General features: G+C 55.2%; 3 protein-coding genes across 5 annotated transcripts; 2 read left to right on the top strand and 1 right to left on the bottom strand.

Annotated features, from left to right (window-relative positions):
- Positions 1-4,173: 4,173 nt before the first annotated feature.
- INO80B (INO80 complex subunit B) lies at positions 4,174-7,428 on the top strand. The gene is made up of 5 exons (XM_040993665.1): positions 4,174-4,273; positions 4,454-4,646; positions 4,824-4,942; positions 5,093-5,265; positions 6,812-7,428. Exons 1-5 carry the CDS (start codon positions 4,216-4,218, stop codon positions 7,343-7,345), a joined length of 1,077 nt encoding a protein of 358 aa, XP_040849599.1. The 5' UTR covers positions 4,174-4,215; the 3' UTR covers positions 7,346-7,428.
- Positions 7,429-7,497: 69 nt separating this feature from the next.
- Positions 7,498-10,152, top strand: WBP1 (WW domain binding protein 1). Of its 2 annotated transcripts, XM_040993662.1 has the most exons (6): positions 7,498-8,134; positions 8,455-8,521; positions 8,646-8,665; positions 8,914-9,031; positions 9,140-9,316; positions 9,487-10,152. In XM_040993662.1, the coding sequence occupies exons 1-6, from the start codon at positions 7,679-7,681 to the stop codon at positions 9,948-9,950; spliced, it is 1,302 nt and encodes a 433-aa protein (XP_040849596.1). In that variant the 5' UTR covers positions 7,498-7,678; the 3' UTR covers positions 9,951-10,152. The 2 variants fall into 2 exon arrangements, with proteins under 2 accessions (XP_040849596.1, XP_040849598.1); XM_040993664.1 differs by lacking the exons at positions 8,455-8,521; positions 8,646-8,665 and having other exon boundaries at positions 7,528-8,134; positions 8,929-9,031.
- A 166-nt stretch (positions 10,153-10,318) lies between these two features.
- MOGS (mannosyl-oligosaccharide glucosidase) lies at positions 10,319-14,002 on the bottom strand. 2 transcript variants are annotated; one of them, XM_040993661.1, is made up of 4 exons: positions 13,552-14,001; positions 13,151-13,377; positions 12,502-12,698; positions 10,319-12,271 (listed from the first exon to the last, which is right to left on the bottom strand). In XM_040993661.1, exons 1-4 carry the CDS (start codon positions 13,892-13,894, stop codon positions 10,528-10,530), a joined length of 2,511 nt encoding a protein of 836 aa, XP_040849595.1. In that variant the 5' UTR covers positions 13,895-14,001; the 3' UTR covers positions 10,319-10,527. The 2 variants fall into 2 exon arrangements, with proteins under 2 accessions (XP_040849595.1, XP_040849594.1); XM_040993660.1 differs by having other exon boundaries at positions 13,151-14,002.
- Between the last annotated feature and the right edge of the window lie 1,063 nt (positions 14,003-15,065).

The raw sequence follows: 15,065 nt of genomic DNA, 5'->3' as shown, positions 1-15,065 counted from the left end.
TAAGCAACATGGTGACTCAGACTTGTTAAATGTGCACGTCACACCTTATAAACCCAACTGCTTAAAAATAATAATTAATTAATAAAAAGAGGCGGGATGCCCTCCAGAAGCATGTTATCTATAATGTTTTTGACACTTAACTTTAAAAATTTGTCTTTTGGGCCCTGCACTGTGGCCTACTGGCTAAGGTCCTTATGTTGAATGTGCCAGGATCCCATATGGGCGCCAGTTCTAATACCGGCTGCTCCACTTCCCAAACAGCTGCCTGCTTGTGGCCTGGGAAAGCAGTTGAGGACAGCCCAAAGCCTTGGCGCGCTACACCCACATGGGAGACCTGGAAGAGCTCCTGGTTCCTGGCTTCAGATGAGCTCAGCCATTGAGGTACTTGGGGAGTGAATCATCAGATGGAAGATCTTTCTCTCTGTCTCCCCTCCTCTCTGTATATCTAACTTTGCAATAAAAATAAATAAATCTTTTTTTAAAATTGCCTTTTAACAATTTTTTAAAAATTTGCCTCAAGGAGACATTAATACTCCTATTGATAAACATTTTTCTACATTTACTGGTAAGACTTTACAGATTCCTGTATATATAAAACTACTAACAATTGGTATTCCGGAACACCAATAACCCGTGGAAAAGGTTATTCTCATCTCTAGAATTTCCAGATGGATCCTCAAAACTGGGTTTTCCTATGGCTCATCTGACTTCAGAAGTGCAACAACTCCCTTGAATACAACGCTGCACCTGGAGAAGAAGATGGAATCCCCAGTGGAACTGCCTCTAAGAACTGAAAACAAAACAAAAACAGGTTTGTTTATAATATTCTTTTTATTCCACAACAGGTCAGGAGTGCAGAGAAATCTTCCACCTTCTTAGAATGTTTGATGAACACTTTAAGTATAATTAAGATTGCAACAGGTGATTTATGGATAACAGATTCTTAACTGCCTTAGACATTAGAAAAAGTATAGAAACTTGCAGTGGGCAAGAGCAATCGTGACAGCTTCTTATAGGAAGTTGGGTGTACAGAGCAGGAGTGGATCCCAGGGCGGAACAGGAGGATAAGAGGAGGTCTATATCCTAGTCCTGGAGTCCCCCGGAGGCCTCCAAGTGCTTTTGCTGCAGATGCAGCGGCTACTTCATCAAGGATTATCAGTATGGGCACCAAGGACCAAATTCTGACTGCCAAGGAGATCACAAGAAATTTGAGTGCCTTGATAGGCCAAGAACTCTGAGGTCAGTCATTTCCTATCGAATTTCCTACATGGAATTAAAGCGGCCCAGTATCCTCCTCACAGGGTCTGGTGACATCAGAACAACAGCCAGGAGCCCTGCATGGTTCTCAGTGATAAAAGGATTATAAATTTCCTTCTAGACTCAGGAGCTTTTTCTGATCCTTACTTAGTTCCAGCTTTGGCTCCCAGTCCTCTCTTGCACTGACCATCATGGTTGCTCAGGAGCCCCAAGATTAGTTCAGATAGAGACTAATAAAAAAGGCAGCTAGCCTATAATCACTCATCCTGTACCTTACTGATCAGGCTTCCTATTTGGCTTTTCAGACAGAGAGAGACTAATATATAAAGTTTGGAACAGCCAGGAAAAAAGCCAGCTAGCTTATAGTCACTCAGCTTGTATTTACTAGTCAAGCTTCCTATTTGGCTTTTCCTAGATTTCACTGGATAGGATGTAGAGTTCAGTTTTTCCTCACCTGCTAAGTTATTGGGGATCTCTCTGCTCACCTGCCAAGACTTTCCTATTCTTCAATTGCTAATATATGGCTTGTTAGAATTATAAAACTATTTTGATTATCCTAAAGTGCATGAAGTTTTGTAAAATCTTACTTGAAGATTCTCCCCCAAAAATTTTTCTCAATTCAAAACTGTTAATACTAAACAAGATAGAACTACACAGAAAACTTGATGTTAAACTTGTATTCAGCTGTTATATATCATGGACTTACAGTCTGATTTAATGTTAATCCTTTCACTATTTCTGTGCCATTCCAACTGATTTTGGCTATTTGTGCAACTCAAGGAAGCTTCATGAGTTTTGTTGTCTTTATAGAGTTGATTGTTCATATATACTCCCCTATCCTATGTGACCCTCAGTCCATAAAAGTCTGATGCCACTATAAACTTTGGCTATCTCACCGAGCCGATAGTCCACATGTGTTATTTCCACGCTCTGTGCAATAAGTCCATCACTGCAGGGACAGCTTACCAATGTTACTTTGTTCAGTCAACCATGTCATACATATATCTTGATACGTGGTATAAGTCTTTTTGTTTTAAAAATATTTTGGGGGGCCTGGCATGGTGGCCTAGCTGCTAAAGTCCTTGCTTTGAATGCACCAGGATCCCATACGGGCGCCAGTTCTAATCCCAGCAGCCCCACTTCCCAAACAGCTGCCTGCTTGTGGCCTGGGAAAGCAGCGGAGGACGGCCCAAAGCCTTGGCACGCTACACCCACATGGGAGACCTGGAAGAGCCTGGATTGGCTCAGCTCTGGCTGTTTTGGTCACTTGGAGAGTGAATCATCAGATGGAAGATCTTCCTCTCTTCTCTCCTCTCAGTATATCTGACTTTGTAATAAAAATAAAATAAATCTTTAAAAAATATGTATTTATTTTTATTGGAAAGGCAGATTTACAGAGAGGAGATATAGAGAGAAAGAGGTCTTCCATCCACTGGTTCAGTCCTCAACTGGCTACAATGGCCAGTGCTAAGCTCATCATTAGAAAGTACTTGGGTCTCTGTACCTAGAGTTCCTGGCTTCAGACTGGCTTAGCCCCAGCTGCAGCAGCCATTTGCAGAGTGAACCATCAGGTGGAAGATCTCTCTCTCTCTCTCTCCATAAATCTGCCTTTCAAATACAAATAATTTAATGTGATACACAGTGGGTTAGGAGAAAATGCATTACAGTTCTAGATTGTGAAAATTCCCTATCATCACCTCCTAAAGCCCATCACTACATTCCTTTTTTCTTATGTACACACTAGCATAGAATGCCTTTTAAAAATGGGAAGACAGGGCCCGGCGCAGTGGCCTAGTGGCTAAAGTCCTTGCCTTGAACATGGCGAGATCCCATATGGGCGCCAGTTCTAGTCTCTGCAGCTCCACTTCCCATCCAGCTCCCTGCTTGTGGCCTGGGAAAGCAGTTGAAGACAGCTCAAAGCCTTGGGACCCTGCACCCGTGTGGAATACCTAGAAGTTCCTGGATCCTGGCTTCGGATTGGCATAGTATCGGCCGTTGCGCTCACTTGGGGAGTGAATCATCGGACAGAAGATCTTCCTGTCTGTCTCTTCTCCTCTCTGTATATCTGACTTTCCAAAAAATAAATCTTAAAAAAAAAAAAAATCTCTTTCTCTCTCTGACTCTCCTCTCTTTCTACAACTCTTCCTTTCAAATAAGTATTTAAAAATAAATAAATAAAATAAAAAAGAAAATAGGAAGGCACTGCTTTGAAGCCTGCCATGTTTTTTGGTCAGCAAACACAAATTTGGCTTGTTTGTGAGTTTTAATTAAGTAAAACACTATCTTTTTTTTTTTTCTTTACAAAATTCAGCAGATACTGCAGAGTGCTTTCCGAGACACTTCGCAGCTAACCCATGGCAATGGTAGGGATAACCTTCTGGAGCCCTGAGTCTTTTCACAGCTCCGCAGCTTCCTACAGTACAAGAATACCAAGGCTATTTCGGGGTCCCGTTAGAACACCTGGCTGGGATTTAAATCCTGGCAAGGTGGCTTTCCGCCGTCACTCACTCCTGATGAGAATTCCGGCTTCCAGAACCACCGTCTGCCTTGGTCTTCCTGCCCTGGCCGCTGCTGGGCGTTTTTGTGGTTCTGTCGGCAGCACTGCTCGCCGTTCCCAGGGCTGGAGGTGGCTCCCTGCTCGCCCCCGTCCTGGGACAGACGCGGCCCCCAGCCTGAGGCGGGCCCGGCGCGGGGAGGACCGCCAGTGCGCGTGCGCCGGCTTCAGGGCGGCCGAGCCCTGGGGAACTGTGACCTTCGGCAGGCGCCCGGAACGTTCTTCCCTAATTGCTATTGTTTCTCAGGGGAGAGTTTTAGCCGTCAGGCACGCCCCTCACAAACATGGTTGCCGCGCACCGGAAGTGACCGATTCTTTTGCTGACATCCGTTCTTCCGCGGGGCGGAAACGGCATGTCTACCTATGTCCAGAGCCTTTCCCCTCCCCTTGCCTTGCAGGACCCCATGAGTAAGCTGTGGCGGCGAGGAAGCACCTCTGGGGTAATGGAGGCTCCTGAGCCGGGTAAGCGCGGGTCGATCGAGCCCTCCGGGCCTTCTTAGGAAAGGCCCTTTGTGCCCCGGAGATTCCAGAGTGCGGGTGGGAAGGATGGGGCGGTGCCGTTGTTATGGTAACGGGGAGGCCCTCGCAGTGGTGCGTCCCCCCCCGCCCCGCCCCACCGAACCTCGACCGGCCTCCTTCCAGGAGAAGCACTGGAGTTGAGCCTGGCGGCAGCTCACGGCCATGGCGTGCACAAGAAAAAGCACAAGAAGCACAAGAAGAAACACAAGAAAAAGCATCATCAGGAGGAGGAGGCTGGACCCGCGCAGCCGTCACCTGCCAAACCCCAGCTCAAACTCAAAATCAAGCTGGGCGGGCAGGTCCTGGGCACCAAGAGGTGAGATCGAAAGGGGTCAGGGTTCTTACCTGGGGAACTTGAAGTGCAGGAAGAGAAGTTAGGCTGGCTGGGTTTACTCCAAGACGGACCAAGAGCCCAACGCTGAGGGTAGCATCCGAGCAGCAGCGGCAGGAGGAGGTGCACCTGCTCAACTTAGACTGGTTGGCTTCCCTGCAGTGTCCCCACCTTCACCGTGATCCCCGAGGGACCTCGTTCGCCCTCCCCGCTCATGGTGGTGGATAATGAAGAGGAACCCATGGAAGGTGTACCCCTTGAGCAGTACCGTGCCTGGCTGGGTGAGTAGGGCCTGGGAAACTGTAGCTTTTCTCCTTACATCTGGTTAAGGGAACGAGGTGGGTTCTGAAGGGGGTGAGGATCCCCAATGTCCCCAGGTGGACACGGGCCAGATGGGGTGTCTCATCTAAGCCGTTCTTTCTTCTCCCCAGATGAAGACAGCAACCTGTCCCCCTCCCCACTTCGGGACCTGTCTGGGGGGTTAGGAGGTCAGGAGGAGGAGGAGGAGGAGCAGAGGTGGCTGGATGCCCTGGAGAAGGGGGAACTTGATGACAATGGAGACCTCAAGAAAGAAATCAATGAGCGGCTACTCACTGCCCGGCAGGTGAGCTGCTTCCTGCTTTTTACTCATCCACCGAATGGGAGTCCATGGGACAGGGAACTAAAAAATCAGTATATTTGGTGCAAAAAAAAAAATTTTTTGAATCTATTTAGTTTCTTCATAGCATGGATTTTCCATGAACTTTTTGAGACCCTCTTGAATGAACTGATAACTTTATGTCTCCAAAACTTTAGAGGCAGTTAAATGAGGCTATCCATGGTGGAGACATTGGTGTCTTTTTGTTGCTGTTGTTTAAGGCTTATTTATTTATTGGAAAGACAGGGTTACAGATAGTGAGATCTTCCACCCACTGGTCACTCCCCAAATGACTGCAATGGCCAGGGCTAGACCAGGCCAAAGCCAGGAACCAGGAACATCTTCCAGGTTTCCCACACAGGTTCAGGGAGGGGCCCAAGCACTGGGACCATCTTTCATTGCCTTTCCAGGTGCATTAACAGGGTTGGCTCCCATGTAGGGTGCCTGTGTGGCAGGTGGCAGCCTAACCCACAATGCTGGTTCTGGAGACACTGGCTGCTATGCTCAGGGAGCTGGTATTATAGTGTGAAGGTTGAAGTGGTGGGGAGGAGGAACCCGGTGACTTCAAAGCTGTGTAGGTTGCAATAACAACAGAGAGGAGGGTGATGAAATACAAAGTGTCAGAGAGAGGAGAGGGAGTGCTCAGGAAAGGGCGCAGGGAGAGGTGACATTTCCAGGAACTCTGTTAAGGAACTTTTCAGGCCCCTTAGCTGTAAAGACCCCAAGCCTAGAACAGGCCTGTTGGGTAGAGGGCACCCACACTGTCTGCTTGTTTGCAGAGAAGTGACATGTGAATTACACTCAGTAGGTGACTTTGGCGGTCTCTGTGAGAGTTAAGGGCTAGAAACGGGAGTGTGTGGGGGTAGCTGTGGAAGCCATCAGCTGGACGTGGTGGTGGCCTAAACCAAGATCAAGACCACAGTGCTGGGGAGGAAGGAAATCGGGGGAATGGTGGATACATTTGGGAAGTAGATACTTGAGGATGGGAAGGACAGGACTAAAGATTAATCCCAAATTTTGAGAGATTATCACATGGATATTGAACATGGGCTGTACCCCGGGCTTAGCAAGCTAAGCTTTAGCCTGCACAGCACTGGCATCCACTTGATCCAGCTACCTGCTAATGGCCGGAGAATGGCCCAAGTGCTGGGAGCCCTGAAACCACGTGAGAGACCCAGAAGAGGCTCCTGGCTCCCCACCAGTCCAGCTCTGGCTGTTGTGGTCATATGGAAGAGTGAAACTGTGAATGGAAGATCGTTCTTTATAGTCTCTCCTCTCTAACTCTGCCTTCCAAATAAAAATTTTAAAATCTTAAGAAGAAAAAAAAAAAAAAAAACCCCACCTCCAAAGGAGGGTGCAGAGTTCCCAGCCACCAGGCAGCCGGTGACACGGCGGATTTTCCCCGCGAGACCAAGAACCTGAAGGTGACAGTTTGGAGAGCGGTGGAAGGGTCCCAGCCTCGCCTGTCATCTACCTCAATTCCTAAGATGCCGCTCCCTCTGTCTCTCCCCAGCGAGCGCTGCTCCAGAAGGCCCGGAGCCAGCCTTCCCCGACTGCCCTGCCGCTGCCCGTGGCCGGGGGCGGCCCGGCGCCCGTCCTCACCGAGGAGATGCTGCTGAAGCGCGAGGAGCGGGCGCGGAAGCGGCGGCTGCAGGCGGCGCGCCGTGCCGAGGAGCACAAAAACCAGACCATCGAGCGCCTCACCAAGACAGCGGCAACCAGCGGGCGGGGAGGCCGGGCCGCGGCGCGGGGCGAGCGGCGGGGAGGCCGGGCCGCGGCGCCCGCGCCCATGGTGCGCTACAGCAGCGGGGCGCAGGGCTCCACGCTGTCCTTCCCCCCGGGCGTGCCGGCGCCCGCCGCCGTGGCCCAGCGGCCGGCCCCCTCGGGCCCCGCTCCTCGCTGCTCGGTCCCCGGCTGCCCGCACCCTCGCCGCTACGCCTGCTCCCGCACGGGCCAAGCACTCTGCAGCCTGCAGTGCTACCGCATCAACCTGCAGCTGCGGCTGGGGGGGCCCGAGGGCCCCGCGTCTCCCCTTTTGGCGACTTGAGGCCCTTCCCTACGCGGACTGTGCGCCCTCTCCCACGCCCCGTCCTCGGTGTCCTTCCCATCCTATTAAATGTCCTCCAGTGCCTCAGCTTGTAGAGAGTTGGGGGCGTGGGGTCTGCGCAGACCACGCTCCGGGCCACACAGCTTTGCCGGAGCTCGCGGCCACTCCCAGGCCTCAGGAGACGCCTCCGGACTCCGGCCTCTGGGCGCGCTCGCCTCACGCCGGCACCAGCCGCGATTATCTGCCAGGCTCCGGCGTTTGGCGTCACCCTGAGAGTGTGGCTCCGGCCAATCAGCGGAATCCTTGCTTTGCTGGAGGAGCATTCATTGGTTGATGAGGCACAGCCTGTACTGTAGTCTCTACTGGTCTTCGTCGGTTGTCAGTCAAGCCTGTGGGTCGGACCTTACGCAGTCTTTGTCTGTACGAGCTCTTGTTGTCTGGGCGAGCGGCGGAGCTGCTGCTGCAGATTGGTCACAGGGAGAAACCCCTGGTCTCTTCCTATTGGCCCGTCCGTCGGGGGGCGATGCTGATTGGCAGGACGGAGCAACCTGGATCCTAGTTGGCGGAGCTCTCCCCGGATGGAACCTCCGGCCGGGGAGTGATGGTGGCGGCAGCGAAGATGGGCCGGGCAGGGAGCATGGAGGTGGCGGCAGAGGTGGCAGGGGCGGGGCGGCTGGCGGTGGAGGAGGCTGTGGTCTTCAGGGGGCTGTAGGTGGAGGCATGGCTCGCGCCAGCGGCGGAAACAGAAGCGAGGAGGCCTGGGGGGCACTTCGGGCGCCGCAACAGCAGGTATCCCAACAGCCCCCAAAGCCTACCACGACAGCCATTTATTTCTCTGTCCCCTCACCTTGTCCCTTTCTTTTGGGGGTGGGGGAAGAGCTCAAGGGGCCAAAGGTACTGTGAAGTTCTTGGACGTGTCCCTTCCACGCTTTGTCTAAACTTTGTAACAGACGCAGTCGACTGCCTGCAGCCTCCTGCACCCCATCTAGGGTTGCAGGGGAAGCTTGCAGTGATTCTCCAGGGACCAGAGGCGAAGGGAGGCCCCTGGGAGGCTCCTTGTGTCTCGCAACAGTTTTTGGTGATGTTTTCCCGTGTGTCTGTTGTCACAGCTGAGTCTGGCAGCCTCTTTTGAGGGAGCAATTTGGAGAAGAGCTGCAGGCCAGACTCGTGCCCTTGGTGCCATCCATTAGAACTACAGCAGTCCCACCCGGATGAGAGCCCTACTTTGGGGCTCCCACAGCCTCTCCCCACCCTAGGAAGCCTGAGCCCCAGCCTGGGGGGTGGGCGGTGGTGGTGAGAGCTGGCCTGACATACTACCCAGTCTGACTCTGATAGCTCCCACTGTCTTCTGAGGCAGGAGGCCCCTGGGGTAGGGTGGGAGGGCAGTTCCAGGTGTGAGAGGTTCCTCCCTTCTTTGTATGTCTTATTGTCTCCACACTGACTCTTGTTCCAAAGTCCCCATCCACTGATAGCCCTCCTCCCAGCGGCCCCCATCTTACCCAGCAGAGCTTCACTCCCAGGGCGGGGTTGTGCATGTGAGAGGCTGGGGTGGCCTGCAGTCCTAAGAGCCTCCTTTCCCCCAGCCTCGTGAGCTGTGTCCGGGAGTGAACAACCAGCCCTACCTCTGTGAGAGCGGTCACTGCTGCGGGGAGACTGGCTGCTGCACTTACTACTATGAGCTCTGGTGTGAGTCTCCAGTCCCCCTGCCCACCCTCCCTGGGGCCTCAGGAGGGCACCCCCAGGCGCCTTTTATTCAGAAGGCATCCAAGTGCCCCTCCCTTGGCTCTCCCACAGGGTTCTGGCTGCTCTGGACTGTCCTCATCCTCTTTAGCTGCTGTTGTGCTTTCCGCCACCGACGGGCTAAGCTTCGGCTGCAGCAACAGCAGCGGCAGCGGGAGATCAACTTGTTGGCCTACCATGGGGCATACCACGGCGCTGGGCCAGTCCCTTCCGGTTCACTGCTTGACCTTCGTGAGTGACCTGAGGCTCTAGGCCCATGACCAGAGGCCTCTACTGCACCAGGATCCTGCATTGTCCCCACATTCCCTTTTGTAGATAGTGCACAGCCCCCTTTCCCTGGAGGGACATGCTTTCCTGTGTCTGGTTACCTCCAACCAACCGCGCTCTCCTCTCCCCTGCAGGCCTCCTCAGCGCCTTCAAGCCTCCAGCCTATGAAGATGTGGTCCAACGCCCAGGCACCCCACCACCTCCTTATACTGTGGTCCCAGGTCGCCCCTTGACTGCCTCCAGTGACTGTACCTGCCCTTCCTCAGCATCCAGCTGCCCTGCGCACTGTGTGGGGATGACCCTGGAGGGTGTCTCCTCCCACCACAGTTCCCCCCCTCATCAAGAGGGTGAGCCTGGGGCCGGGGCGAGCCCAGCCCACACACCCCCCTTGTGCCGCTATCGGCGCCTGACGGGTGACTCGGGGATAGAGCTCTGCCCTTGTCCTGATTCCAGTGAGGGCGAGCCCAGCAAAGAAGAGGGGAGGGTGAGCACTACCCTGCCAGATCTGGAGGACCACTCTGCTTGTGCACTGCCCCCTGAGACCACACCCCAGGTCCCTCCCATGGGGCTGGTTTCTAGTGAAGGTGACATCCTATGATGTGGGTCACTTGCCCACCAGAAACAACCCTAGTTCCAACTCTTCCAGTTCTCCTTGGCCCCTCCCGGTCTTCCTAAAATCTGCCTCAAGAGGCTGGAGCCCTGAGGAAAGAGCAGTGTTGGGGCACTGTGCTACTAGCTCTACCCACCTTTCCCCCAGCCATACACAGGAGCCTTTGATCTCATTAAAGAGATGTGAACCAGCTGCTTGTGGACTTGGGTGGACTAGAACTCTGTACCTGCACTGCACTTAACCAGCTGAATTTGGAGGGGATAAAGGTTACAGCTGTTTATCTCACCTTCCTGATGACAGCAGGTAGTCCTGAGATCTGGACTGGTGAGGCAAGACTGGCAAAAAGCAGAGTTTTGTGTCTTTACTGATTTATTTAGAAAAATAGACTCTGGATTCACATTCACCCCAGGGCTGTATGGAATGGTAGTAGACACCTGAGATGAACTGAGGGAAGTTGGAGTTCTGGTGTCCAGGGGGTGGTGGGAGCAGAGTCAGAGACCATGTCCCTCTAGACTCCAGAGTGGCACAAGGGGTCTGGGCTCCCCCCCACATCCCTCAACTCCTTTCAGTAGTCTTCAGCCATGATCAGCAAGACAAGGCTAGTCCAGCCCTGGAAAGGGCGGCAGCCCATGCCCCGGCCATCCCGGTCACTGTACTGTTCCCACAGGAAACCCGTAGCCTGATACTGCCGCCACACATTGCCCACCACGTTGGCACGGAGCTCACTGTGAAGCTTGGCAGCCCTGGCCTGGTGCGGACCCTCCAGTTGCCCATAGTGGTGGAGTGCTCCTAAGGCCAGATAGTTGATGTTGAGCCACACAGCCCCCCGCCAGTAGGGCGGGTCATGCTCTGAATTCCGCTGTCCGTAAAAGGAGCTGGAGGCCGCCAAGGAGCGCAAGCCGAAGGGGCTCCAGAGGTGGCGGCTGTCAGCTACAACATCCAGCAGGGGCCCAAGGTGGGATGACCTAGGGTCCAGCAGTCGCAGCAGCAAGGGGAAAAGAGTGACATAGCCCAGGGCATCCACATACTGCAAGTGAGGCTGGGACCGACCCACTACACGAACCATTCCCTGAGGGGGTCTAGGCTTGAGCTGTACATCTTTTGTGTGGTTCCCAAAGTCCGCAAAGACGCCCAGCTCTGGGGCCCAGTGCAGCTCATTCAGGCTGTCTTCCGCCTCCAGCTCAACAGCCAGTGGGCCCAGCTCAGTGGCTGCCTCTACCTCCCCTAGCTGCTCTGCCAGCTGGGCCAGCACACGGGCACCCAGCGCCACCCAACACCGCAGGTCCAGGTGCCGCTCAGCTGCAGAGGGGTGTGAGGCTCTGGGGTAGTCGTCCAGCCCCGAGGGCAGTGTCTTGGGGTTCAGCAGGGTGGGCAGGGCTGAGTCCCGGCCCCGCCAGCGGTACGAGAGTGGCACTGGTCCAGCCTGGCTCTGCCGCAACCAGGAGAACCAGGCCCGCAGGCGGGGAAAGGCACTCTGAAGGAAGGCCAGGTCAGCTGGGTCACCACTGGAGAGCATGCGGGCGACAGGCAAGAGCAGGGTTGGGGGGTTGGCATGGGCTGCCCGCTGCACCAGGAACTCTGGGGGCACCCGGGCTCGGGCCTCCTCCCCGAGGATCTGCTCCCGACCGATCCAGCCATCGGCATTGAGCAGCCCCAGCCAATGGCCCAGAGCTTCCCTAGTAAGGTGGGGATCCCACCGCTGGACCACCAGCTGGTGAAAGCCCTCATCCCAGAGGAAGCCTCTGGGGAAGAAAGACCGGGAGGGCACTGCTGTGAACAGGGGTACAGGAGGGAAGAGGGCGGGATCCACCTGCGGCTCAGAGCCTTCTGACCCCAGGTCAGGCAGCACCAGGCCCTGCCCATAGAAGTAGCCGATTCCCCCCAGGAGGCCACTGAGGGCAGCCTGGCCCAGAGCCTGTTCACCAGTGCTCAAGCCCTTCTCCTTGAGCCGGAAGGTCTTTTCAAAGCGCTTGCTGAAGGCTTCCGCATGGTCCTCCAGGGCCTGGGTCAGCAAGCTGCCTGCCAGCCTCTCTGGGGCTGGCGTCCCTGCTGCCCGAGCGCTGCCTGACTCAAACACAAACTCCACAGAAAAGGGGACTTGCAGCGTCACCTGCTGAATCAAGAACTGACCCTGTCCCTGCCCTTGCCCCCTTGGGCCTCTATCTTCCCACTTCAGAGTACCCGGCAAGCCCAGGTAGCGTTCAGGTGGGGCCCCCGGGGGCCGATGCTGAAACCAGCCGTTCAGGCGAGTCTTCACCAGCTCCGTCAGCAGAGGCAGTCCTGGGTTGGAGGACCAGAAGACATTGTAGCTTGAAGGGAAGGAGACAAATAGGAAATGCTATTCAGAAGAAGGCAGTCAAGGCTACAAAGGCAAAGCAGTGAGCTGCCCCAAAAGATGGCAGTCTGAGTAATGGCGGACACAGACGCTGAGGAAAACAAAAATAATGGGTGGGAACAAGGTGGGAGAGGGAAGCTAGAAGTGGGCATGTATCAGCCTCCGCCCCACTCCCGCCCCCCTCCCCACACTTCCCCTTTTTACCTGCCATGCTTGGAGGTGCTGTCCCCTGGACTGGTTGGTGGCAGAAGTGTAACCCGAAAGTCACCAAGTTCACTGGTGTGCCCACTGATGAACTTCAACATGCCCTTGGCCCCGACCTCTGGGACAAGGACTTCCTTGCCATCTGTCACCACATAGAAGAACAGGGAGACCAAAGGGAGGGCAGAGGTGCCTGAAGCCTGGACAGAAACGAAATCCCAGCGTTAGGCTGTATTCCTTCTCAAGCATCAGCTTGAGTGAGGGGCGGGACAGCGGGCGAGGGCAATATCCATGCTGGCCATCTGGCAGTACTGAAGGTGAACAGTTCACTGGGCAGCATGAGATAAATAACCCTGGCACGGGGCTCTGTGGAATGATAAGAGTACTTTCCCACTATGCCCTAAGAACTCTGTGTTCATATCATTTCATTTCATTGTTACAAACCCCTCAGTCAGGTGCTATTAGGATGTCCACTTTACAATCAAGAGTGCCAAGGCTTAGAGATGGTTACACAGACACGTGCCTAAAGGGATGAGCCAGGCAGCCAGGCACAGAGCTCCTGCTGTCCACCCCACTCGGCATTGAGTCTGCTGGTAGGAACAGGGGAATGATAGGGGTCAGGACCGCGGAAAGGGGGTCCTGAGACCCTGACCTGAGGCTCTACAGTCACTCTCCAGCTCCAGTCCCCTCCGTGCTGACCCCCGGGCCTCTTGACGAACTCAGTGGTGAGCCTTAAAGCCCCATCCTGGATGTGCTGCCGCCCGAAGGAGAGGCCGTCGTGGAACTCCCAGCCATAGGGACCCACGCCGTCCCCCTGCTCACAGGTGTGCCTGAGCTTAGGGGTCCCTGGGGTGGCGCCCTGCTGCGCCCACATCAGTCCTAGGGGTAGAACGGCCACATAAGTCAAGGAACAGGGGCCTGCCCCTGGGAGTCTCATCCCTCTTCCTAAACTCTCCTGATCCCTTCCGCCCCGATCTTGCTCTGGCATGAAGTTGGGGTGCCCCCAGGTAGCGTCCAGCCGCGTGCTGCCCCATCCGCCCCGGACCCGGTTACCGGTAAGCAGCGGTTGCGAACTGCGAGTCTTCATGCCGAAGTAAACCTGTGGGCGGTAGGTGCCCCAGAAGAGGTCCGGGGCTACGGCGGGGCTGGAGGAGTCAGGGGGCAGCGCTGGGGGTGCGGAGTGCAGCGTGACCGCCCGTCGCATGCGGTACCACGCCAGCATCCAGCGCCCCGACAGTCCCAGGGCCAAAAGCAGGACCACGATGGCCAGGGCCGCTCGCCCTGGGGTGCCCGGGGCCCCGCCGCCCCGCCGCTCGGGGACACCCCGGGCCGCCCTCTCGGCGGGGCGCTTCCCCTCCGCCGGCGCGACGCGGCGCCGCCGCTCGCCCCGAGCCATCCTACCACAGAGGCCGGCGTCCCTGGAGCCCAGGCCTTGCCTTGCCCCGCCGGCCCGAGCCGCGAACCCGGGGACCACAGTCCCTGCAGCCGCACCTGCCGGCCCGCGCGCCCGGCTCTACGTCCGCCTTCCGCCGGAAGCCCCGCCCCGCCACGTCAGGCCGGGGCTTGCCTCTCCGATGCCGTGGGGTGGCGAAGGGTTCCTCGCCAGGCCGTCCCTGGTTGGGGTTCGCGCTCTTCTGGTGTCCCCGCGGAATCCGCAGCCTGGTAGAGAAAACCTACCTCGTGCTGAGCTGTTATTATTTTAAACGACTCTGCATTCAGACGCTGTTGTAATGAGATGGAAACCTATGACCTGAGAAGTGACCGCCCGGTCGCAACGCTGTGCACCTGCTCCACACTGGGTGGCACACACCCAGCACCTTCTTCCCTGGTGGACCCACTAGGGAGGGCTGACGTCTAGTTCAGCTGTTTTCAAGCGACCCTGTGACTTCAAACAAGTCTTTTTTTTTTTGGAAAGCAGGGTTACAGAGATCTCCCATCTGCTGGTTCACTCTCCCAAATCCTCCAACGACTTGGGCTGGAGGCAAGAGCCAGGAGCTTCTTCCTGGTCTCTAGGCCCAAGCAGTCGGGCCATCCTGTACTGCTTTCCCAGGCCATTAGCAGGGACCAGGATTGTAACTGGAGCAGCCAGTTCTCTCCTACCCATGTCACTTAACCCACTGCACCACAACAGTGGCCCCTTAGACCTAAGTCTGTCTCCACTTAGCCTGCAATTCCTTATCTGAACGAACCATAAAAGGACAACAAGCGTGGCCCACACGCTAATAGCAGACAGCTTTCTTCTTACCTCCCAGGAAGCAAGGAAACATGGAATGACGCTGCAGCTGTGGTATAACAGACTAAGCCTCTGACCAGTGGTGCCACCAGTCTAGTACTAGTCACTGTTGTAGGTACCAGGTAGATGCTGCAGATGTAACCAGGTGTTGACCACATCATCTGCATCACACTGTGTAAGGTGTTGGGGATAAACAGCTTCACAATCCCCAAGCACAGTGCCAGCTGTCAAGCCATGATGAACCGTCTCCCTTTTTACCTGAGAACTAGGAGCAGCAGACACCCAAGTTAACAATTAAGTAGCCAGGGACCTCAAGGTTGTGTTGTTTTAACAG

This window comes from Ochotona curzoniae, unplaced genomic scaffold (assembly GCF_017591425.1).
Source record: "Ochotona curzoniae isolate NIBS_2020 unplaced genomic scaffold, NIBS_Ocur_1.0 contig_883, whole genome shotgun sequence".
NCBI classification, from domain to species: Eukaryota; Metazoa; Chordata; class Mammalia; order Lagomorpha; family Ochotonidae; genus Ochotona; species Ochotona curzoniae.
The sequence above is the reverse complement of the archived record's forward strand: the minus strand, read 5'-3'. Positions and strand labels throughout refer to the sequence as shown.